Source organism: Mirounga leonina, unplaced genomic scaffold (genome assembly GCF_011800145.1).
Source record: "Mirounga leonina isolate KUSES-001 unplaced genomic scaffold, KU_Mleo_1.0 Mir_151, whole genome shotgun sequence".
NCBI lineage: Eukaryota > Metazoa > Chordata > Mammalia > Carnivora > Phocidae > Mirounga > Mirounga leonina.
In genome coordinates this window covers 108,436,717-108,459,886 of record NW_023270377.1, presented here as the reverse complement: position 1 = coordinate 108,459,886, position 23,170 = coordinate 108,436,717, and the positions used below count along the sequence as shown (strand labels likewise).

At 40.4% G+C, this 23,170-nt stretch overlaps 1 protein-coding gene across 10 annotated transcripts in view; it reads left to right on the top strand.

Moving 5' to 3' along the window:
- SAP130 (Sin3A associated protein 130) overlaps positions 1–23,170 on the top strand; it is an 85,023-nt gene that overhangs the window by 5,366 nt on the left and 56,487 nt on the right. For 7 of the 10 annotated variants that reach the window (XM_035008291.1, XM_035008293.1, XM_035008288.1 and 4 more), the window contains exons 3-10: positions 5,525–5,760; positions 6,477–6,635; positions 7,814–7,925; positions 8,994–9,118; positions 10,761–10,885; positions 20,554–20,701; positions 21,112–21,202; positions 21,398–21,502. In XM_035008291.1, coding sequence (XP_034864182.1) covers positions 5,525–5,760; positions 6,477–6,635; positions 7,814–7,925; positions 8,994–9,118; positions 10,761–10,885; positions 20,554–20,701; positions 21,112–21,202; positions 21,398–21,502 — 1,101 coding nt within the window. The remainder of the gene's footprint in view (positions 1–5,524; positions 5,761–6,476; positions 6,636–7,813; positions 7,926–8,993; positions 9,119–10,760; positions 10,886–20,553; positions 20,702–21,111; positions 21,203–21,397; positions 21,503–23,170) is intronic. The other 3 variants (XM_035008297.1, XM_035008295.1, XM_035008290.1) reach the window with 2 other exon arrangements.

Here is a 23,170-nt window from a genome sequence, read left to right as displayed (position 1 = left end):
TCGGCTCAGGTCATGATCCTGGAGTCCCGGGATCGAGTCCCGCATCGGGCTCCCTGCTCAGCGGGGAGTCTGTTTCTCCCTCTGATCCTCCCCCCTCTCATACTCTCTCTATCTCATTCTCGCTCTCTCAAATAAATAAAACCTTTAAAAAAAATAAAAATAAAAAAAATGTAAAACTTAAAATTTCTAAAAGAAAACATGGGAACTGCTTATGACCCTGGGGTGAGCAAAAATTGTTTAGGTTGCAAAAAACACTAATTACAACAGCAACTGGCATATTATACTTTATTAAAATTAAAAATGTCTACTCTTCAAAAGACGTTAACAAAATAAAAAGGCAAGCCACAAATTGAGAAGATGGTTGCAATAAATATATCTGCAAAGGGCTTATATCCTGAATATACAAAGAACCCTTGTAACTCAGTAGCTTTTGCTATATGAGACAGCCTGATTTTTTTAAAATGGGCAAAATATTTGAATAGACACATCACCAAAGATGCTATCTGAATGTCCAATAAGCACATAAAAGATACTCAATAGTATTAATCCTCAGGGCAATGCAAATTAAAACCACAGAAAATAGTAGGCATCCACTAGAATGACTAAAAATACCAAGTTTGATGTGTTTGTGGAACAAGTAGAAGTCATACATTATTTGTGGGAATGCAAAATAATCTAACCACTTTGGAAAATGGTTTGGCAGTATCTTATAAAGTTAAATATAAACTTACCATACAACCTAGCAGTCCCATTCCTAGGTATTACCCAGATAAATGAAAATGTATGTCGAAAGACCAATACTTCAGTGTTTATAGAAGCAGTATTCATAATAGCCAAAAACTGGAAACAATCCAGAATTTATTAGCTGGTGACTAGATAAAGTTTGGTTTATATGTACAATGGAATACTACTCAACATTAAAAAGGAACGAACAGCTGGTATATAGAACAACATAGAAGAACCTCAAAAACATATACACTTAACCCTTGAACAACCTGGGGGTTAGGGTCACTGACCCACTATGCAGTCAGGAATTTGAGTGTAACTTTGACTCTGCAAAAACTTAACTACTAATAGCCTACTGTTGAAGCCTTACTGATAATATAAACAATCAATAAATATTTATATTTTATATTATATACTGTACGTTTATAATAAAGTAAGTTAGAGAAAAGAAAATGTATTAAGAAAAGCATAAGAAAGAGAAAATCATTTATAGCATTGTACTGTATTTATCCAAAAAAAACCAAAATCAACATAGGGGCACCTGGGTGGCTCAATTGGTTAAGTATCTGCCTTCCGCTCAGGTCATGAACCCAGGGTCCTGGGATTGAGCCCCCCCATCAGGCTCCCTGTTTAGCAGGGAGTCTGCTTCTTCTGTCCCTCTGTCCCTTGACCCCGCTTATACTCTCTCTCTCCCCCGCAAATAAATAAAATCTAAAAAAAAAAAAAAATCCACATATAAGTGAAGCCATGCAATTCAAACCCATGTCGCTCAAGGGTCAACTGTACTAAGAGAGGGAAGCAGACTGACACAAAGGACCACATATTGTACTGGGGCGCCTGGGTGGCTCAGTTGGTTGAGCGTCCCAACTGTTGGTTTCGGCTTAGGTCGTGGTCTCAGGGTCTTGGGATTAAGCCCTGCCTTGGGCTCAGTGGGGAGTCTGCTTGGGATTCTCTCCCTCTGCCTTCTCTCTCTCCCCACCCCCACGCACTGACACACGTGCTCTCTCTCTCAAATAAAAAAATCGTTAAAAAAAAAAAAAGAACCACATATCGTATGATTGTTTGCATGAAATTCCAGAAAACACAAAGCTGTAGTGTTAGAAAGCAGATTAGTGGTTTCTGAGGGATAGGAGGGTGGGAGGGAGGGAATTGCCTGCCAAGGGGCATGTATGAACCAGTGAGAATAGTGGAAAATGTTTTGTATCGTGATTTTATTGTAGTTACAGTACTGTATACTTTTTTTTTTTTAGAGGGTGGGGCAGAGGGAGATAATGTCAATGCAGGGCTCGATCTCACAACCCTTAGATCATGACCTGAGCTGAAATCAAGAGTCAGATGCTTAACTGAGCCACACAGGAGCCCTGTAGTACTGTCTACTTTTGTAAACTTTTATCTAATTTTATATAAAGAATTAGTGGGGTTTTTATTGTATCTCAGTAAAGCTGATTGACTAAAAAACGGACAAAAGATAGACACATACACTTCACAAAGGAAGATATATATGAATGGCCTGTGGTCACATAAAAGATTTCCAACATCACTAGTCATGGAAATTCTAATTAAAACCACAATGAGAGACCCACTGTACACCCACTAGAATATCTATGTATCAGGAATTGGAGGATGCGGGCGCCTGGGTGGCTCAGGTGGTTAAGCGTCTGCCTTCGGCTCAGGTCATGATCCCAGGGTCCTGGGATCGAGTCCCACATTGGGCTCCCGGCTCAGCAGGGAGCCTGCTTCTCCCTCTGACCCTCACCCCTCTCATGCTGTTTCTCTCTCGCTCGCTCTCTAAAAAATAAATAAAATCTTTAAAAAAAAAAAAAAAAAAAAGAATTGGAGGATGAGGAGCTGCCAGAACTCTAATACACTGGCTGACAGGAACATAACATGGGTACAACCATTTTGGAAGGTATTCCAGCAGTCTCATGAAGTTAAATATTTACTTACCATTTGACCCAGCCATTCTGCTCCTAAGTTGTTGGTAAGAATGTAAAAAAAACTCTTGTTGAACTCTCCACTCTTAGAATAGCCATTTTATTGTATGTAAATTGTACATCAATAAAGTGGTTTTATTTGTTTTGATTTCAAGTTTTAAAAAAAATTCTAGTTAATATATCGGGTAATGTTCGTTTCAGGTGTACATTTTAGGGATTCATCACTTAAATGTAACAGCTAGTGCTCATCACAACTGCCCTCCTTAATACCCATCACCCATAAAGTGGTTTTAAAAATTTTAAAAAAATCTGAATGATCAGGGAGAATAATCAATATATAACAAAATGTAAAATATAGATCAGTCTTTTCACCCAGCACATGTATTTTCAAAAATTTTTTTTCCTGAGGAAATCATTGAACAAGGACTCAAAGTACGTACAGGTTTTTATCTGAGTTGTTGATAATAGCAAAAAATTTAGAAATAACCTAAAAGCCCACTGGTGATATAATGGTTAAAAAAAGCTATAGTTGGGGTGCCTGGGTGGCTTAGTTGGTTAAGCGTCCGTCTCTTGATCTCAGCTCAGGTCTTAATCTCTGGGTCGTGAGTTCAAGCCCCACGCTGGCCTCAATGCTGGGCGTGGGACCTACTTAAAAAAAAAAACAAAAAGCTATAGTATATCTATGCAATGGAATTTCATTTAGCATTTTTTTAATGAGGTAGTATATATTCAATAATACTCAGCAATTTCACTTCTGGGTATATATCCAAGAGAAATGGTAAATAGTTCACCAAAAGATATGTGGGAGTATTACTAGCACTACTACTCATAATAGCAAAAAGCTGAAAACTATCTAAATGCCTATTAACAGTAAAATGGGTAATTTGTAGTTGATTCCCACAATGACCTACTATACTGACAATGAAAGATGTGCAGCTACATGCAATGACATTCATGGATCTCATACTTGTAAGTGAAAGAAGCAAGATACAACAGGGTACATTTGCAATGAGTCTATTTATATAAAGTTCAAAAATAGATAACAGTAATCTGTGGTGCTAGGGGTTAGGATAGTGAGTATCCTTAGAAGGGATATTGAGGAATCCAGCTGAACAGAGGGCTTCTGGGGAATGTTTTGCATCTTGAGCTGGGTGCTGGTTACTCAGGTGTATTCAGTTTGTGTAAGTTCGTTGAGCTATACAATTAACATTTGTGCACTTCATGAAGGTTATAGTTCACTGAAAAGTTGCATAAATAAAAACCCACCCAAAATTAAAGAGGTAAGAAATGTCTCAAGGTTTTACCAACGTATTAACTCTTGGTTAGACTTTGGGAGCATCTTTATTTTCTTCGTAGTTTTACAGATACTTAAAATTTTTTACGTAAGTGTAATCTCTATTTTCTAATATTATTTTGGGGAAACAATAGACACGTATGAGATAATATTTTCACAGACTCTCTTTTACTAGATTAGGTCCTTGATTTTTTAAGTTAGTTTTTAAATAGGTTACATGTTTCATGGTTCAGAATTCCCAAAGTATACAGTGAAAAGTATTTCTCTTATCCCTGTTACCCCAGAATCCACTTTATTTCCTGTCAAGAAATGAAGATGCTTTGGGAGTTATGTTTCTACATAGGAAAATAAACACATATATGTTTGTGTATATTTCATTACTTTTTCACTGTTCTGTACCTTGCTTTTTTCATCTATATATTCTTAGATATTTTTGCATAATGCTCACTATCAGTTTTTTCATGAGAGTACCTAAAAAGCTTCCTTGTTTTATTCTTATAGTTGCATGGTAGTCTCTTGTGGGAGTATACCATAATTTATATAGTGAGTCCCCTGTTGATAGACATGTAGGTTTTAAAACTTCCTTTACTGGAATAAAAATGGGGAAACAAACAATCTTGTACACAAGTCATTTTATACATACGCCATATATCTATAGGATACATACCTATAAGTGGAATTGTTGAGTTTCAAAGGCTGTGTGCATTGTAATAATGATGGAGATTTCCATGTTTGCTTTGTAGGAAATTTGTTTTGAAAACCTATTAACAGTAAAATGGGTAATTCTTAGACTTAAGAATTGTATTTGGGCGCATCTAGGTGACTAGGCTGGTTAACTGTCTGACTTTGGCTTGGGGTCCTTGGGTCAAGCCCCCCACATCAGGCTCCACACTCAGTGGGGAATCTGCTTCTCCCTATCCCTATGCCCCTACCCCTAGTCGTGCACATGCGTGCGCTCTTTCTCTCTCTCTCAAGTAAATAAGTAAAATTAAAAAAAAAAAAGAATTGTATTTAAATTATTGTTTTAATGTTAGGTTTTTATAAGTTTTTAAATAAATACCTTAAATGAAAGCATCATATCTAGTTTTGCTCTTCTGAATTCATTTTTTTTTTTTAAAGATTATTGATTTATTTGAGAGAGAGCACAAGCAAAGGGAAGAGCAGAGGAGGAGAGAGAAGCAGGCTCCCCGCTGAGCAGGACCACAACGTGGGGCTTGATCCTGGGACCCCAAGATCGTGACCTGAGCCGAAGGCAGACCCTTAACCAACTGAGCCATCCAGGTGCCCCTTGAGTTCATTTTAGGTAGTTATCAGGCCCTTTGTTCACAGGAGTGGAAAAGTCGCAGTAGCCAAAGTCAGTCCTGTGTTCTATAGGTGTGGCTCTTGGGTTTGATATCTGTTAGGGGAACCTCATGCCCAGATTCTCCTGAAGAAAATCTCACAAGGAAAGGGTCACTTTATCAACCCTGAAACTTAGTTGCAAGTGCCACTCTTGTGTGTCCTGTGCCTTTCATTAATATTAATATTGGAAGCGTATGACATGCTGTTTCTCCCTTAATATCCTTACTAGTCAACGATGAATCTAGTCGAGAGGCTGAAGTCACTGCCAGGGAGCACATGGGTTCCAGCAGCTCCCTACAGTCCCGCGAAGAGAAGCAAGAGCCTGTTGTGGTAAGGCCCTATCCACAGGTGCAGATGTTGTCTACACACCATGCTGTTGCATCGGGCACACCCGTCACAGTGACAGCCCCACCAGCACATCTGACGCCAGCAGTGCCACTCTCCTTTTCCGAGGGACTTATGAAGGTAATGGAGAGGTTTAAAATTTCACATTAAACCACAGCTAAAGACTGGCTAATCTTCCTGACAATTTTCACAAAGTCTTAGGCTGTATCCAGGATCTTAGTGTTTTCTTTTTGACCCATCAGTTCAGCTCTTCTCTGTCACTTAGAGCTCTGCTGTTCTGCAGTGCCTAGTCTTGTGCCGCTGGGCAGTTGGCATCACAGGATCTTTTCTAGTATCTGTCTTGACGTTGATTTTATTCAAGTTATGGGCATGCTAACTCAATTTTATCTTGGAGTGGCACTCTTCTCCAAGGTTTTGTTTTAAAGCTTGCTAATTTGGGGATATCTGAGAATATCGCCTTGTATATTACCTCGTGGTTATGGTTCAGTTACTGGGAGTTTTGTTTACTTCCGCCCAAATGTGGGATGCAGCATTGTATAGAAGAAAGAATGTGGGCTGTGAGCCATGCAGATCTGGGCCTCTGTCCCAGTTCCAGTTTTTACTGTCTGCATGGCTTTGAGCAGGTGACATAGCCTTGCTTTGTATGTTTCCTCATCTGTAAAATGGAAATGCTGGTACTTCAGTGGAAAAGCTGTGATGCTAAGAGATAAAATATATAAGGCTTCTGGATCTTTCCTGGCACTCTCCAGGTTTGATTTGTGTACTCTTAACTATAGAATGAAATGCATCACTCGTAAAAAGCTATTGATATGTTTCGTGTGGTTTTCTGTTTGCAGCCGCCCCCGAAGCCCACCATGCCTAGCCGTCCCATTGCTCCTGCTCCACCTTCTACCTTGTCACTTCCCCCCAAGGTTCCAGGGCAGGTTACCGTTACCATGGAGAGTAGCATCCCTCAAGCTTCAGCCATTCCTGTGGCAACAATCAGTGGACAACAGGTTTTTTTCCTCTTAATTTGCTGATTTTCAAACTGAGATGCCAAACTGTTGATCATTATTTATTGAATGCCAGCAGTACATTAGGCACTGTACTAAATAAAAAATTAAATGGTCACTGATATCTGGAAGGGGAAGATAGTAGGTTTGAGAGAGAAGGATATCTGCAGGAAGTAAAACCAACATGCACAGTGGTGTTTGTCATTTGGCCAGTATGTATCGAGCATCTGCTGTGTGTGAGGCACCACCCTCAGTGTGAGATACAAATCTAGATAAGACATTCTGTATCCTTGAGGTGCTCAGAGTCCAGTTGTGTGGGATTGAGAATAGCCTCATGACAGTAGTGCATTTCTAGGATTTTCTCTGAGGAGAATGAATGTGTATCTCTTGGGCGCCTAGGAGGTTCCCTCAAGCAGCTCACCAGTCGTGAACACTTATTCATAGTCTCATGTTTTAACTTAAATTTTTTCCTGAAATTCTACTCCTACTCCGTAACGTGTATGTGATTTACTTAAATATTTTGAATTACTGAGAGTGAAAAAACCTGAATCTAAAACCTTTCCCTTCAAGTTTTCAAGAAAAAATTGGTATTCCAAGAAGACACGCTATGTTTTCTTTCTTCTATCGTACTGCTGAGTACTCCCAGCAGTACTGGAACCCCCACCTGGGAAACACTGGCGTCAGGGCTGGGAGCATGTGAGGAAGGGACAGCTAAGCGGGGAGCTGAAGAACTTGTAGGGGAGTACCTGCTGGGTACTAATTGACATTTACTTAGAAGTCCTGCATAGCGTAAAGGAATGCAGTGGCATGTAAAGAAAATAGGATAGGAAAAAATAAGCTTTTGGCCAAGGCAGAGAAAACAAGTGTGAAAAACTAATACTGAAGATGAGAGTGTCCCAAAGTGGACAGTCAGATGTGTCCATCTATTAAAGATCTAGCACCTAGCTAGGCTTGAGGCATTGAAGGGTCCTCACAGTCACCACATGCCTGCTGGCACAGGTCATCATGCAGTATGTTGTGTAAAAAAAAAAAGCGAAATGTCCTTTCCCTGGGGATACTCACTGTCTAAAAGGAATACCCTGACCCACATTTGGAGGCAACTGACCTCCTAGAAGCAGTGGCTAAGCATCAATGGCTAAAACCAAGCACATGAAAATAATATTACATCCTGTTTCTTGCAGGGACATCCCAGTAACCTGCATCACATCATGACCACAAATGTACAGATGTCTATTATCCGCAGCAACGCTCCTGGGCCCCCTCTTCACATCGGAGCTTCTCATTTACCTCGAGGTAAAAATTGCACATTCTGTTCAAATTCTCAAAGTGCTGTGGCAGATACGTATTTGGTAAGAGATTTCTGTTACCGTTAACAAAATGTGTCTGGAATCATCTTACTAAAGTTACAGGACAACAGAAATAAACTTAGAACAATACACATTTTAAGTGTGATCTAGTATATGCGAATTATAGTTGCATTTCAACAAGCGTGTGTATGATGTGTGTGTAAACTTAAAGCAATTCAAATTTTTAGTACAGTCTAAAGATTGTCCTTTGTAATGAGGAACTCCTCAAAGCTGTGATAGTCCATAATGGTCTTTGTTGTTAATGAGAAAGTCAGAAATACAAATACTGACTATTCTTAAAGTTTAGTGATGATGGTTACTCGAGTAACATAGCCATAAGATGAATTTATTCTTACAATTAAGTTCTAATAGGTTGTCACGTATTAAATTTAATGAGTTTTCTCAACTACTTGATCAGAAATTGTAGCCTTCTATTGGCGAGTGTTAAATCATTGTTGGCAAAATCAGGCTCACAAGTACAAAACCAGGTTTACTTGGTCGTAACATAATTCAGTCGTTCTCAGAGTGAAGTTCATAGACTGCAAGGGGGTCTGTGTTAGGTCAAAACTACTTTCATGAAAATACTAAGATTTCATTTGCCTCTCGTACCGTGTTGATGTTCGTGCTGATAATACAAAGGCAGTGGTGGTTCAAATGAACCCTCCCTGGTGGTTACGCTGCTGGAGCCTTGGCCCAAATGAAGGTGGTGGCACCACGCTCTGCTATTCAGTGTGTGCTTCTCTTCTACATACTTGTAGTGAAAAAAAACAGCCGGTTTCATTTAAGAATGTCCTTGAAAAAGCAAGACCGGTTATTAATCTTATCAAATCACAACTGAGTGCACATTTTTCTAATTTTCTGCGTGAGGGAAGGGAAATACACATACAGCATCTCTGCTAAATTACTGACTTACCGAGGTTTAGAAACGATTCACACTATTTTCCTAGGGCATATAACTGGAACCGTGTAAACTGTGAGCCGCTACGCCATACTAATGCAAACAATTTTTTTCCAGGAGCAGCTGCTGCTGCTGTGATGTCCAGTTCTAAAGTAACCACAGTCCTGAGGCCGACTTCCCAGTTGCCAAACGCTGCTACGGCTCAGCCAGCAGTACAGCACATCATTCACCAACCAATCCAGGCACGTCAGGTTGTGGGTAGTCAGCTCGCAAGTACTAGGTGCCTACTCAGTTCTTGACTCTGCTAGAGCCTGGGAGAGTCCTCTGACCTCAAGTGGCTTTTGATGTAGTTGCCAAGAGGCGGCCGGGAAAGTTGAGTTCTATACATTGTGATGTGATCAGCCGTCGGGATTTAGAGGAGCTGTGGTAAGGGAAGCTCTTGCTGGGATGGGTGTGGTAACAGGGATTCAGAGAAGTGGAGAGGCAGTGAAAGGGAGCAGTACTGTGAATGGTGGTGGTTACGTACAGGGTTTAGTAGAGGCGAGCCAGAACTGAGAGTTTTTCGTTCAGACCAGGATTTATGAGCCCCTGCGTATTCTGTGCACGTTATGCACGTGCGCATGCTTTTCAAGGAAGACGGTCTGTGCCTTTCAACTTTTTTTCAAGGAAATCTGTGAGCTCAGTACTACTGAGATATAGTGTGTTATGATGTGACATTGTAATGTCTCTAAATTCAGAGCTCTAAGATACAGAGTATAAATTTGATTTTGTACACAACAGAGAGCCACTAAGTTTTTTGAACACAGTAACGTATGATCAAAGAAATACCCTTGAAAGATTAATGAGCTGAATCACAGACAGGAGATGAAAATTCAGATACTTTTGGGGGCCAGACTGGTAATGTATGTGGAACAGCAGGATTTAAGACAATAAGGAAGGGTGCTGAGTAGGACACAGGGTAGTACATGTCCAGCATAGAGTTTTCAATTTAAAACAAAATAAGAGACCTTGCTGGCTAATAAAACACATTTGGAGACTCATTAGGCCCCTGGAGTGTAAATGGTATACAGAAGAGATTAGAGAAAGAACCAGGACAAGGAGTTCACTGAAGATAGTGTGACGATCCTACTGTGCGACAACAAGCTGTAACAGCAGGCACAACAGGTAAAAGGTCTGGAAGTGAGAGGTAGATCCAGAATGGGCAGCATTTGCAAATTTAACTGTGTGTATCAGGGTCAAGAAAGGGACTACTCAGGAGAGCTCAGATGATGGAAAGAATCGATGGTGGACAAGCAGGTGAAGCCCAGGGTGGAGAACTCGTTTGGTGAAGATTTTACACACAGATGTAGTATAGGGGAAGGTATGGGAAGTACTTCCATGTGAAAACAGCCAGAGAACATCTGGGCACCCTGAATCTTCCGCAGGCAAGTGCTGTTTTCATGTGTTTGCTGGCTTAGAGGGACTGAGAGCCAGCAGTTCCATCCGACGGCTTAGATCCCCCTGTGGAAAGCACTTGGTTGTGTGGTAGTGTAAAATGTCTACAGCAGGACCAACAAATCTTTGGGTACTCTAGATCTGAAGGGTTGGATCCCAACTCCTATTAATAGGACAAAATGTTTCATCCAGTCCTACTTGGAAAGGAGGAATTTATATAGTCCATCCAGCCAAAATAGGATAATTTTTGGTAATTCTGTCTCTTGGGTGTTAAAATTACCTATCTGAAAAGAGAATTCCTTAATCAGAATGGTGAGAATTTGCTTTCATTTGGACACAAACATGCTTATTTGAAGGCCCAAGTTTCAAATTATACTTTCATTGTTTGGCTTAATGTATTTTATTTTGCTTCTTGTTTTAAATGAAATATTTTTTCTCTTCTCTTGGTAGTCTCGTCCACCTGTGACCACCTCTAATACCATCCCTCCTGCTGTGGTAGCAACTGTCTCAGCCACCAGAGCTCAGTCTCCAGTTATTACTACAACTGCAGCACATGCTACTGATTCAGCACTTAGGTATATTTGAGGGTTTGGAGATCAGGCCCTCCTCCTTTCCCTTTTTCCTTTCCTTTCATTTAATTCAGTAAATCCTTATTGAGCGCTTTTTATGAGCTGTGTAGTGTCCTAGATGCTGGAGATAGAGCCTGTTGCTGGAGATATACAAATGAAAAATGAAGTTTTTTAGATGGTGAAAAGTGCTTTGGGGAAAAATTAGATAGGGTGGGATTTGGAGTGACAGGTTAGGCGTACAGGCTTACTATTTCCTGTACGGTGATCTGGGAGCACTGTTCTTAAGAATAGATTGGAGCAGAAAATTGAAAGATGTATTGAAGTGAGCCATGTGGCTGTATGGGATAAGAGCATTCTAAGCAGTGGGAACAATAAGTGTAAAGGCCCAAGACAGGAGTGTGTTTGCCATAGTAAGGAGAAGCAAGAGACTAATGGTAGGAGAGTGGCAAGAGATTATTTTAGGAGGTAACAGGGTCTCCAGATTCGGGCCTTCAGAAGCCCTCTACAGGTTTAGACTTTGCTGGGGTGCAACGGGAAGGCTTAGCAGAATTTTGAGCAGAGCAGCGTGATGGTCTGAAGCCTGGCTACTTTGGAGAGGCAAAGTTGGAAATGGAGAGATAGTTTAGAAAGGTATGTAGGAATCCAGAAGAGATCATTGCTGGAGGTGGCAAGACATGGTTAGATTCAGAATAGAGTTTTGAAGTTGGCTGAGAATTTCAGAGGAATTACATAGGGGCAGTGGGAGAACAAGAGGAGTCAGGTTGTTCTCTCACTGCCCCTACGTAATTCTTCTGAAATCCTCATATCAAGTAACTTGATATGAGGGACAGTGGGAAGAGTAGGTTTTGGGGAGGAATTCCAAACTAGTTTTGGGCATTGGAAGGTTGTGCTGACTTCTGAGCACGCAAGTAGAGATGATGAGATTGGTTAATAGATGAGTTTGGAGTCCAGGGGAGAGTTATGAAGGAGATTATTTAGGAAGACTGTATAGATGGGGAAGAGGTTTATGAGAGAAAAAATGTCTCCTGGATGAGAGGGCTGGAGGGGGAAGCAGTGTTCTCAGGGGAGAACCCAGATTCATTAGGGAAGGGAGGTAAAGGATATATTCAGGGAAGAGATTGAGGATGTAGGGGATTTTGCTAAACGGACTGTAAGTTCAGAGGCTGCAACAGAAGGGTTGGGTAGCTGAAAAGGGAGAGAACTATAGAGCCATACAGGGATAGTCTGGCTGATGAAGGAGTGATCTGTGATGCTTCCTAGAAATGACACAATTGGGTGAAGACATGTTTGTCCTGATCCCAAGCCATATTGTGGTAAGGCTGTGAAAGTTGGGGGGAGACAGTGGGATGTGAGTCTCACCAGGAGGTCTTTTTTGATTCATGTGTTTAATTATGTGGTGCCTTTGGCAATATAAACAAGAAGACATTCACTGAACAGAAGAAGGGGTAGCAGGCGTGGAGACTAAAGCTGTCAGACCAGAGACCATCCATAACTCTCAATTGCCAGTTGGAGGCAGGGCAGAGTGGTAAGTCTAGATGCCTCCCTGGTTTCTTCCTTGTTTGACCAAGTAAATAAAAAGGAAACAAGGGAAAGAAAGTGAGTTTTAGAAAGAGTGTTGACTTTCAGGATACTGAGTTTATCCATGGAACAGTCAAGTGGCAGTTGTCAGCAGGTGATTGAAGAGATGTTGGTGCCAGAGATAAAGAATGGGTTTGGAAGTCATCAACCTGTGGGCTACAGTTAAAGCTTTGAGGTAATCTGAGTCTCTCCAGGGGGAATGAATAAAAAGAGGGCCTGGAACGGAACTCTGAAGAAAGTCAACTTTTATATGCAGAAGTGTACCTAGGACTTATATTTAACCATTAGCTCTATCATTCACTAGCTGTGTGACATTAGGCAAGTTTCTCAACTTTCCTGCTCCTTAGTCTCCTCTTCAGTAAAATAAGGACACTTTCTGGTAATTGAAAATATTGCCTGAGGTACAAAGAGACACAATTGCCCAAAATAAAGTAGACTGTGTTGTTTGTTTTAATTTTATATTACCTGTATATTCAGATGGTATGAAGAAATTCAAAAGTTATGAATGTGTATACAGTGAAAATGAGTTAATTTTTTTTAAACCATGTTATCAAAGTTATCTGTCTTTTCCAGTGTATTGAGTTTTTAGTAAAAACAGTTGAATTTTGTCAGATGTCTTTTCAGCGTTGTGGCAGTCACTGCTCTGGGCACTAGAAATGCACTAGTGAATTAAACAGACAGAAACCCTAATGACCAGATGATTTTTCTAGTTAAATCTATCAACAGTGATAAATTTCTAATATCTAGCTCCTTTGAATTCTGGAGCCAGAAAGTTTAAATAGACCAATGTCCACTGGAGAAATAGAAAAAAATTTCAAAGTAGTATCTTCCGAAAAGCACCAGGCCCAGACAGTTTCATTGAATTCTACCAAACTCTCAAAGACCAGAGAAACCAATATTAATTAAATTGGTTCAAGGCATAGAAATGAAGGAAGGTTACAAAAAAAAAAAAAGTGGTCTTACTCTTTATGTTAAATAGAGTAATCCTGTGTGCCAGGTTTTTTTTTTTTTTTATCATTTCTTGTTGTTCATTGCTTGGTTGAATGAAATTTATTCTCTGCTACTTTCTTCAAGAAGGACTTAGAGGACCAGTATTTTGCGTTTTCACATATTCAAAATCATTTTGCAGGTAACATTATACTTAAGCAGTAGTTTAGGTGATAATTCTTTTGGTTTCTGTATTTTTTTCTGTATTTTATCACTATTTTTCCTCTGCCTTCTAGAACTGGATAATGTACAGAAGTCTGAGGCCAGCCTGATTTTTTTTTAATCCCTTAAAAGGATCTTGATATTTTTGCCTGATTGCCTAAGATTCTTTATCTTTGAATTTCAGTGACTTTCCTGGGATGTGTTTTGTAGTGACCATTATGTATCGTTTTGTTCTGAAACATGGTGTACCTTTTTAATCTGCAACATGAAACTATTTATGAACAGTTTTATTGAATTGTATCTTTGTATGTTCATTCTGTTCCATTTTAGTGAGGGGGGCACCCAGTTACGTATTTGTTGAATCTTTTTTGCACAACTTCCTTATCTAAGCTTTATTAATTTTTTCCCTTTTGATTCTGCTTAATTTTCTCACAGTCTTCTCTGTTTCTTACTGAGTTTCCAGCATTGTCTGTCATGCTCTACTTTTAGTTTTGCCTTCATTCCTGACGCAGCTGGATATTTTCTTCTGTTTCTGTCTTGAGCTGTGCCTATTTATTGAGCCATGCCTGTCTCCTGTTGTCTTATCCTTTTGTCCAGTGAGCTCTTACATCTTTGCTTTGTGTTTTCATTTTGTGGAAGGAGTTATTTCATTACGTTTCTTCATTCATGGTACAATTTTCATCTACTTAGTGAAAGCCTTTCTAGTAAAATGCCCCTTTTTCTGTCCACCATTTTTCTTGTAGCATCATGAAATAGATCTTATGCTGGTTGCTTTCTGAGTACTCATCTTTGAGTGGAGTTGAACTTATTCTGCATCAGCTATTTGTAATTGGTTCTTGTGGGCTGGGCTGTGTACTGGCTTAGGGGAAATTTTCCTAATGACTCAGGATACTCTGTTCGTGTTTTCTTGGTTGTACTTCTCTCCTGCCAGTGAAGATAGACTGCCCCAGATGGCAGTTTCTCTTTTCTTTGGGTCTCACCACATGCCGGGGTCTTTTTTGTGTGTGTGTGTGTGGTTTATTTGTTTGTTTGTTTAAAGTAAGCTCTACGCCCAACATGGGGCTTGAACTCATGACCCTGAGATCGAGAATCACATGCTCTACCCGCTGAGCCTGCCAGGCACCCCTCACCACATGCTGTTTTTCACATGGCGCTTATCCATATGTGTGGTTCTTAGTTCAGCCCTTTGTCGTTGATTATTGGATACTGGAACTGATCCGTGTCCAGGTCCTGCTTCACTGACAGCTCCTGCTGTTACAAACACAAGTTTTTGGTTTTCTGTGTCAGAGTGCACTCCTCACTTTGGAGAATTATACTTGACTGGATTTGTCCCTTAACTTATAGCTGCAGAGATCCTGTGTGCATTGACTCCTGTGTCGCTGTTTGGGTATCACTGCCCTTGGCAGTTCTGCTACCTCTTCTGTGGTTTGAGGTTTCAGGTGTCTCTTAATGTTGCCAAAGATGGAGACTGCATTCCTCTTTGTTTTGTTACTATTCTCTGAGAGGAGGAGAAAATCCCAAACCTGTAGTCTCTGCCTGCAGTACTTCTTGTCCTCACTTTAAAGAAGTCAAACAAAGATCCAGCTCAACACTGGAGGATGGTCATGGGTTCACTCATTGCAAATTAACCCCATATTTTCTGTGTCAAGTTTCTAAATTGGGTCTCTGTCCCTAGAGCAGCCTTTGAGACCATTAAAGAAAATCTCATCACTAGGAGAAGGGGTATATTGATTAAGACAACAGATGTGGGAGCACTTTCTAGCTGAGTGACTCTGCTTAATCTCTGATCTTTTTTGTGTAGGGGTGAGTTGCCACTATGGACTCAGGGGTATTTTATTTACTCAGTGTATTTTAATGAAAATCCTTTTTTTTTCCCAGTTGCCCCAGATTCAGCTAGTGAGAACCCCTTCAAACTGGTTTGAGTGTCATTTTGATAACTCCTCTTGGACTTTGAGTACTTTCTACTTTTTGGTACATGATAAATTAGGCCCTTTTTTATTTTTCTGCCTCTCTGGTCTTGAAATCAGCCATTTCTCCAACGATTCTTGGTTCTTTTTAGTGGAGAATGGTAATTAGAACACAAGATCTGGGTGCTAAGGGTATACATTGCTCCCGGGTTATCATTGCTTTTGGGCTCTTTCTGTGGACAGAGGTAATCAATACAGTAAACAGTCATGTCTTCATACTGATATTTCCAAATGAAATTTAACATTACAGGTTTTTTTCTTTCTTCAGTTTTATATTTATACATCTTTTCTCTTACACTGCAAATCTTCTGTCAAGACATTAACATAACTACTTGGTTTTTTGGTCCATAATTAAAAAAAAATAGTTTCAAAGTAACAATTCCGAGTCCCAAGTTCACATGTCTTAAATCAACCTCTTATTTTCTGTAGATTAAACTAACAATAAGACTGAGTGTGAAGTTTGAGACTTCCTCCCCGTTCTTTTGTGTTCAAACTAGATCCCACAAAACGGAGTGAGAATATATTCAGAGGTCACTTGAAGTGATTGTTTTCTCTGTGGGATATGTAGTAACATTTTCTGTTATTTAATTTACATTCACATATTTCCAAAATAAAAATATACAGAAAGGTATACAGTGAGGAATATCACTCTCCTCTCTGTCCCTCAGATATAGCATGCTGGGGCACGCCTGGGTGGCTCAGTCGGTTAAGTGTCTGCCTTCAGCTCAGGTTGTGATCCCAGGGTCCTGGGATCCAGTCCCATGGTGGGCTCCCTGCTCAGCAGGGAGCCTGCTTCTCCCTCACCCTCTCCTTCTCCCCCTGCTTGTGCTTGCTCTCTGGCTCGCTCTCTCAAATAAATAAAAATCTTAAAAAAAAAAAGTAACTTTCAAAGAAAATACAGCATATTGTATTTTTCTCTTAATATATTCTGGTGATGATCCAGATCAGTACATAGAGATATTTATTCTCTTTATTTTTAGCTGTGTTGTACCCCAGCTTATGGATGTACTGATGGACATTTCAGCATGTGCTGTTGCGTATTTGTGATGGTGTATTTTCAAGATCTGTGGAAGTGGGAGTGCTAGGCCAAAGAGTAAATGCCTCAGTTTCGTCACCTAGAAATGGCAATAATCGGGGTGCTTGGGTGGCTCAGTCAGTTGAGTGTCCAACTCTTGATTTTGGCTCAGGTCATGATCTCACAGTCCTGGGATCAAGCCTTATGTCGGGCTCCACACTCAACAGGGAGTCTGCTTGAGGATACTCCCACTCCCTCTGCTCCTCCCCGGCTCATGCACGTGTTTTCTCTCTCTTTCTCTCTCAAATAAATCTGGGGGGGGGAAAGAAAATGGCAATAATACTACCTACCTCACAGGTCATTATAAGGAGTGCTTATATTAATATATGTACAGGAATTAAAATATGCCTAACATGTAATGTACCTTATAGACATGTTCGTGGTTTTTTTTTTCCATTAAGAGTAAATGAAAGCGGGTGCTTGGGTGGCTCAGTTGGTTAAGCGACTGCCTTCGGCTCAGGTCATGATCCTGGAGTCCTGGGATCGAGTCCCACATTGGGCTCCCAGCTCCGTGGTGAGCCTGCTTCTCCCTCTGATCTTCTCCCCTCTCATGCTGTTTCTCTCTCGCGCGCTAATACATAAATAAATAAAATCTTTAAAAAAAAAAGTAAATGAAAGTCAAAGACTACCATGTACTATAGTCTGTGCTTTCAAAAGCACTTAAAAACGTATTTAAATACTTAATATAAATATTCTTTTCTGGCTATTTTTTTTATGACCCAGACCTTTTAAATATGAGTATGTTTAAGGTGAATTGAGGAGACCCTTTCCTGGTGATTTGAATGTTGACATTATTCTTCGTTATGAGATTCTTCAAAATTATTTTTATAATTAAGTTCATCTGTCCTAAATTTTGTCATTATTTTAATTATATATACATATATCTCCCTGAATGGTTTTCATCATAAATGCTGGGAGCAGGTGTCTTACATGGCACTGTGCTTAGCGTAGTACATTGTCAACTATTAAAACTCCAGTCTCCAAAATGGGTTTTTATCTGTTAAAGCTGCAGAGACATCCTGATAGTTGCAGTGACGAGTTTATGCAGGTGGTCTGTGTCGGCAAATATCATTCTTCTCATGTTATTCTAAAGTCACCTTTCAGGAGGGTGTGAAAGCCATACAGGGAAGAAGCCAGGCTGCAAAACAAAGTCCTAATTATTATTCACTGACTGGACCAGTGGTGTTCAGAATCCTGTTACTTTGAGCAAGGTCTGCATCTCCACTTGCCCCATCAGGAGTAATATCCTCAGGCTGATTCCGCAGGGATTGTACCCAACACCTGACGCTGCACCATGCATTTGAACTCCCACGACAGCTGGTGTAGTGGTCATCTTCAGTAATTTCAGGAGCCACAGAGGTACTTGAACTCTCAGTGTGATAGTGGAGGTCCTGGTCAGAATTGGCCTACCACGTACCGGCTCACCTGGTCCAGGCATCTCACCAGTGTGCTGCTGCCCTGGCGGTGACTGAGAAGGCTAACTGTGGAATAGCCACAGAACTTGTATTTTTCTTCTTTGTGTTTCTGGATGTAACTGTTGGGCTGTGTTATTCATAGTAAAAAGTGGATTTTGCCATAATGTGGAGAGAGAATGAAACCTAAACAAAATCTCAGAGTGGTCATTTAAATTACCAGAGAACATCCATTCCTCGTTCCCAGCCTTTTAAAAATGACTAGTGGAAGAGGCATAATAGAAAGGCTTAAAAAGAATGACCCAAGGACTTTTTAGGTTATTCAGGTTTTTAGGTTTCTAGGTTTTTTCTGGCTTGAGAACATGAGAGTCACTTAAGGAAATCTTTTGAGGTCCTTTACATTTTGGGTGAACATAGGGAATGGGCCTGGGGAAATGGCTCATCCTGGAAAGCATAAAGATTCAGTCTCCAGTAGTAGGCTTTCTCCTCAGTGAGTTCCACCAAGTTCCATAGTTGTATCCGTGGCCAATTTTTCAGCTTTCCTTTGAACTCAAATGATAAAGCATTTAGCTCTCTTTCTTCAGAGAGAAAACCATCCTTCATTCAATTTGAACATTTTATTCACAGATACCCTGTCCTGTCTGTTTTTAAAGCATTTGAAAGAGCATGTTCATGATGAAACCATTGCTTAGTTTAGAAACATGCGGTCTCGAAGTTTAGACCCTTACAAGCTCAGCTTATTCACTTCTTTTTAATTTGTATTCACGTGGTTTCAAAATATAAAAGCATAAAAAGATGTGTAGGGAGTGTCATTCTCTCCTCTGTCCCCCATCCACCAGGATCCTGGTTCCTTCCCTTTTACCTTTTCTAAGTTACCTGATAATAACTAACTGGATGTCGTTCCAGAGTTAATATAGTCAGATTTAAATACAGTTCTTATTTTTATCCTTTCTACCCAAAATTAACTCATACATTCTCTTTACTTTCTTTAAATATAACAACATGTATTGAAAGTTTCCTATTTCATTACTTAGACAGCCTCATTGTTCTCTTAGTACCAGCACAGTGATCCATTGTATGTGTGAATGGGTTTGAGGTGGTTTCTCGTACTTGACTATCATAAGTAATATTGCAGTGAATAACCTTATACTTCAGTCATTATCTATGTGTGCAAGAATACCTGTAGGATAAATTCCCAAAAGTAATCAGAAGGTATATGCAGTTATAATTTCAATACCTACTAATTACCTTCCTCAGGGTTTATACCAGTTCGCACTCCTTCCAGAATGTTTAGAAGTGCCTATTTCCTTGCAGCTTGAACAACATTATGCTGTCCATTTGGGGGGGGGTTGCCAATCTGATAGGTGAACAGTGATATCTCCGTGTATTTTAAATTGTATTTCTCTTCCTGTGTGTGGGAGTGAGCATCATTTCTTTGTTAAAGAGACACTTGTGTTTTCTCTTTAGTGAACTGGCTATGTATATCCTTTGCTTTTTATTGAGCTATTATTTTTCTCATTGACTGCAAGGAGCTCCTAGTATATTAAGAGGATTACACTTTAGTTTGAGTCTTTTGACCATGCTTATAGTGTGTTTGTGTGTTTTGCTATGTAGGTTTGCTTATTTGTTCACAGAGTAAATTTTTTGATCTTCTGTAGTTTTTGGATTTTGAAAGCTTTCAGTAGTTAAAAAGCTCTCATCCATTCTGAGGTTATAAAAGAATTCTTCTGTATTTTTTTCATGTACTTTTTAATTTGCTGTAAAATCTTCGATCCTCCTCTTATTTATCCTGGCATAGTAATGCATGAAGCATGGATCCAATTTTATTTTTTTCAAAGGGCTACATAGTCTTCCCAGCATCATTTATTAAATAGTCCATTCTTCCCCCTCTGACTTGAGAAGCCAACTTTGTTATAATGTCAAGTTTTCTTGCCACTGCTGCAATTCCAGTAGCTTGCTGCCAGTTAATTTGACATGGTTTCTGTGTTGATATCTCTTTCAATCATTAGACAATCATAGCTAACTTTTGAAGGAATCATACGGTAAGGAATGATAGGAAATTGAGAGCAGGTTAGTGCTTTGGGGGCAATGGGGTGGGCTACTGTTAATCAGGGTTGTCTGTAATCCTGCCTTGTAATGTGAAAATCTGAGTGTGTATCTCCAGCTTTGTCCACAGAGTGAAGTGTATTGATTATAATAATGCTTACTCAAGATTGTCCTAGAGTGTTGGTTAACTATACTGAGAGTGCTGAAATTGACTAAGGATTAATTGATTCAGTTCATGGCGCATATTGATACCTTTGGAAATAGGTTTATGGAACTTACAGAAGAGAAACTTGACAGGCCATTTACTTCATTGGTTCACCTATGGATGTCACAGACCTAAAACTACAGCCGTATGATGATGATCTAGTACAAGATAGTAAATGGCCTGGACTGCCTGCATTGTGTTTAGAGACAAGTGAGAAATCATGTCTTTTCTATCTATTTCAGCCGGCCAACTTTGTCTATCCAGCATCCACCGTCTGCAGCAATTAGTATTCAGCGTCCTGCACAGTCACGGGATGTAACCACAAGAATCACACTGCCATCTCATCCTGCGCTGGGGACGCCAAAGCAACAGCTTCATACCATGGCTCAGGTAAAACCAGAGGTCAACCCATCTTTGGAGGCTGTGGGTTAAAACCAGATTTGTGCAAAACTTTCCGAGAACCTAGTAATATTGAAGGCAGTGATTGCTTTTAAACTGGATGGAGGGGCGCCTGGGTGGCTCAGTTGTTAAGTGGCTGCCTTCGGCTCAGGTCATGATCCCAGGGTCCTGGGATCAAGCACCGCATCAGGCCCCCTGCTCGGCAGGGAGTCTGCTTCTCCCCCTCCCACTCCCCCTGCTTGTGTTCCCTCTCTCGCTCTCTCTCTGTCAAATAAATAAATAAAATCTTTAAAATAAATAAATATATAAAATAGACTGGATGGAGGGGGAGATGTTCTTGTTTATAACTGTGTCGTGGGATATCCCCCCTCCCCCCTCTCCCCCCTCCTCTCCCCCCCCAGAAAACGATCTTCAGCACTGGCACACCAGTGGCTGCAGCAACAGTAGCACCTATTCTGGCAACCAACACCATTCCTTCAGCTACCACGGCCGGTAAGTTGGCAGCCCTGCTTTTCCTTCTAAGGAGGTGTGAAGAATGAGTGGTAAGTTAATTTCTCATTTCTCAGCTTCAGTCAGAGAAAAAGAATAGGGTGAATTCTCTTTTCCCAGGAGCTTTCCTCGGGTATTTGAGAATCTGTAGTGTGGGTAGAGAGGCCACTGTTGAAGACTTTTTTTCTCCAATTTCAGGATCTGTGTCACACACACAAGCTCCCACGAGTACAATTGTTACCATGACAATGCCCTCACATTCATCCCATGCTACCGCTGTGACCACCTCAAACATCCCAGTTGGTAAGTGTCCTGCAGCCTTCACACAGAGCTTAAAAGGGATTTTTCAGCCCCTCTGACGAGGTCTTCATATCGAGGGCTAGTATTGGGTGTTTTGGTTTTTTTTTAATTATTGTTGATTTTCAAAGCAACACTGAATTCGATTTTTGTATATTTGTCATACAGATTTGGTGTTGACCGTAGTGGGGAAAAGAGGGTAATAATCCTTGAGAGCTGAAAGTAAATGTTATTTTAACACAACTTTGACTCCTCATTTATCAGATTTTACCTCTCCTGTGTGTGCCTTTTAAAGAGAAGTTAACTTCACTGACATAGTTAGATGAGATCCACAGAAAAAGCAAGAAAGAAGCAAGGATCTGGAATGAGGAGAACTTGTACATTGATGGATTGTTCAGGAAAACTCTCTGGGCAGTGCACAGCAGGAAGGGTGATAACCCTCGGGTTGATTACCCTCAGTTCTCATCTGACTGCTACCCCAAGATACTTCACGAACATCCTAAAATTTCTTCTAGGCTTTGTTTATTCCCCTTTTAAATATATGCCTTGAGTATTTTTTAAAAATCTTTGAAAAGTTTCTGGCGGCCAAAGAGTCATAAAGAGCAGGGATTGACAACCTTTCTCTGTAGGGCCAGATAATAAATATTTTAGGCTTTGCAGGTGTCATAGGTCCATGTCACAACTGCTGAGCTGTGGATAATATGTAAACAAATGAGTGTGGCTACATTTCAGTAGAACTTTTTATGGACACAGAAATTTGGATTTCATATCATTTTCATGTGTCGTGAAATGTTCTTTTGATTTTTTCCCCCCTGGCCATTCCAAAGTATGAATCCACATGTAGCTCATGGGCCGTACAGAAACAGGCATCGGGCAGGATTTGCCCACAGTTTGCTGACACCTGTCCTAGGGGCTGTGTCTCATTGTCACAGCTTCCAAAGCAGAGACTGGCTTCTGAGGCAGAGTGCTGCTTTCTTTAGTTCACAAGCCCCAGGTTTAGTTTCTGGTATTAGCTTTGCCTTGGTTGTATGACAATAAGCATGCCATCTTACTGTTTACTTCCAGACACATGGGACAGCTGCCATATTTTTCATAAACTTTTAGAAGAGTGTTTTTGTAAGATGACACACTGACATACTTAACTGTCAGAAATCTGGTGACCAGACATAGAAGTATGACTTCCCCACCTGCTATGTTCCAGCACTGCGGTAGTTCCTTCCTTCCCAAGTAAGACAGCTTCACATCCCTCTGCGCAAACTTGGAGGACACTTTTCTGGAATGAGGGTGGAGTCCAGGAAACCCTTCCTCCTCCCTTAGATAACTCAGCCATGCCCATCCTTAAATTGGTACTAAGCCCCATGGTAGGCTTCTAGCAGTGAAAACACTGCTGCTGGCTCTTTCTCAGGCTACTGCTCGTGGCAGCTTGGCATCAGAGAGAGCACACTTCTTTCTTACCCCCTTGGTGAAGGTGAAGGTGGTTCATTCCCTCCTGTGAAAAGAAGAGTGGGGCGGAGGGTGGGAGTGTGTGATTTTAGCATTGATGAACTTCTGTTGAAAAAGATTGTTGCTTGTTCCCTGTCACTTCACAACATTTTCTAACTATATCTAACAGTGTCATCAGTTATCCTGAGCACTGTAACAACAGAACCAGGCTTATTCTTGCCATTTTTATAG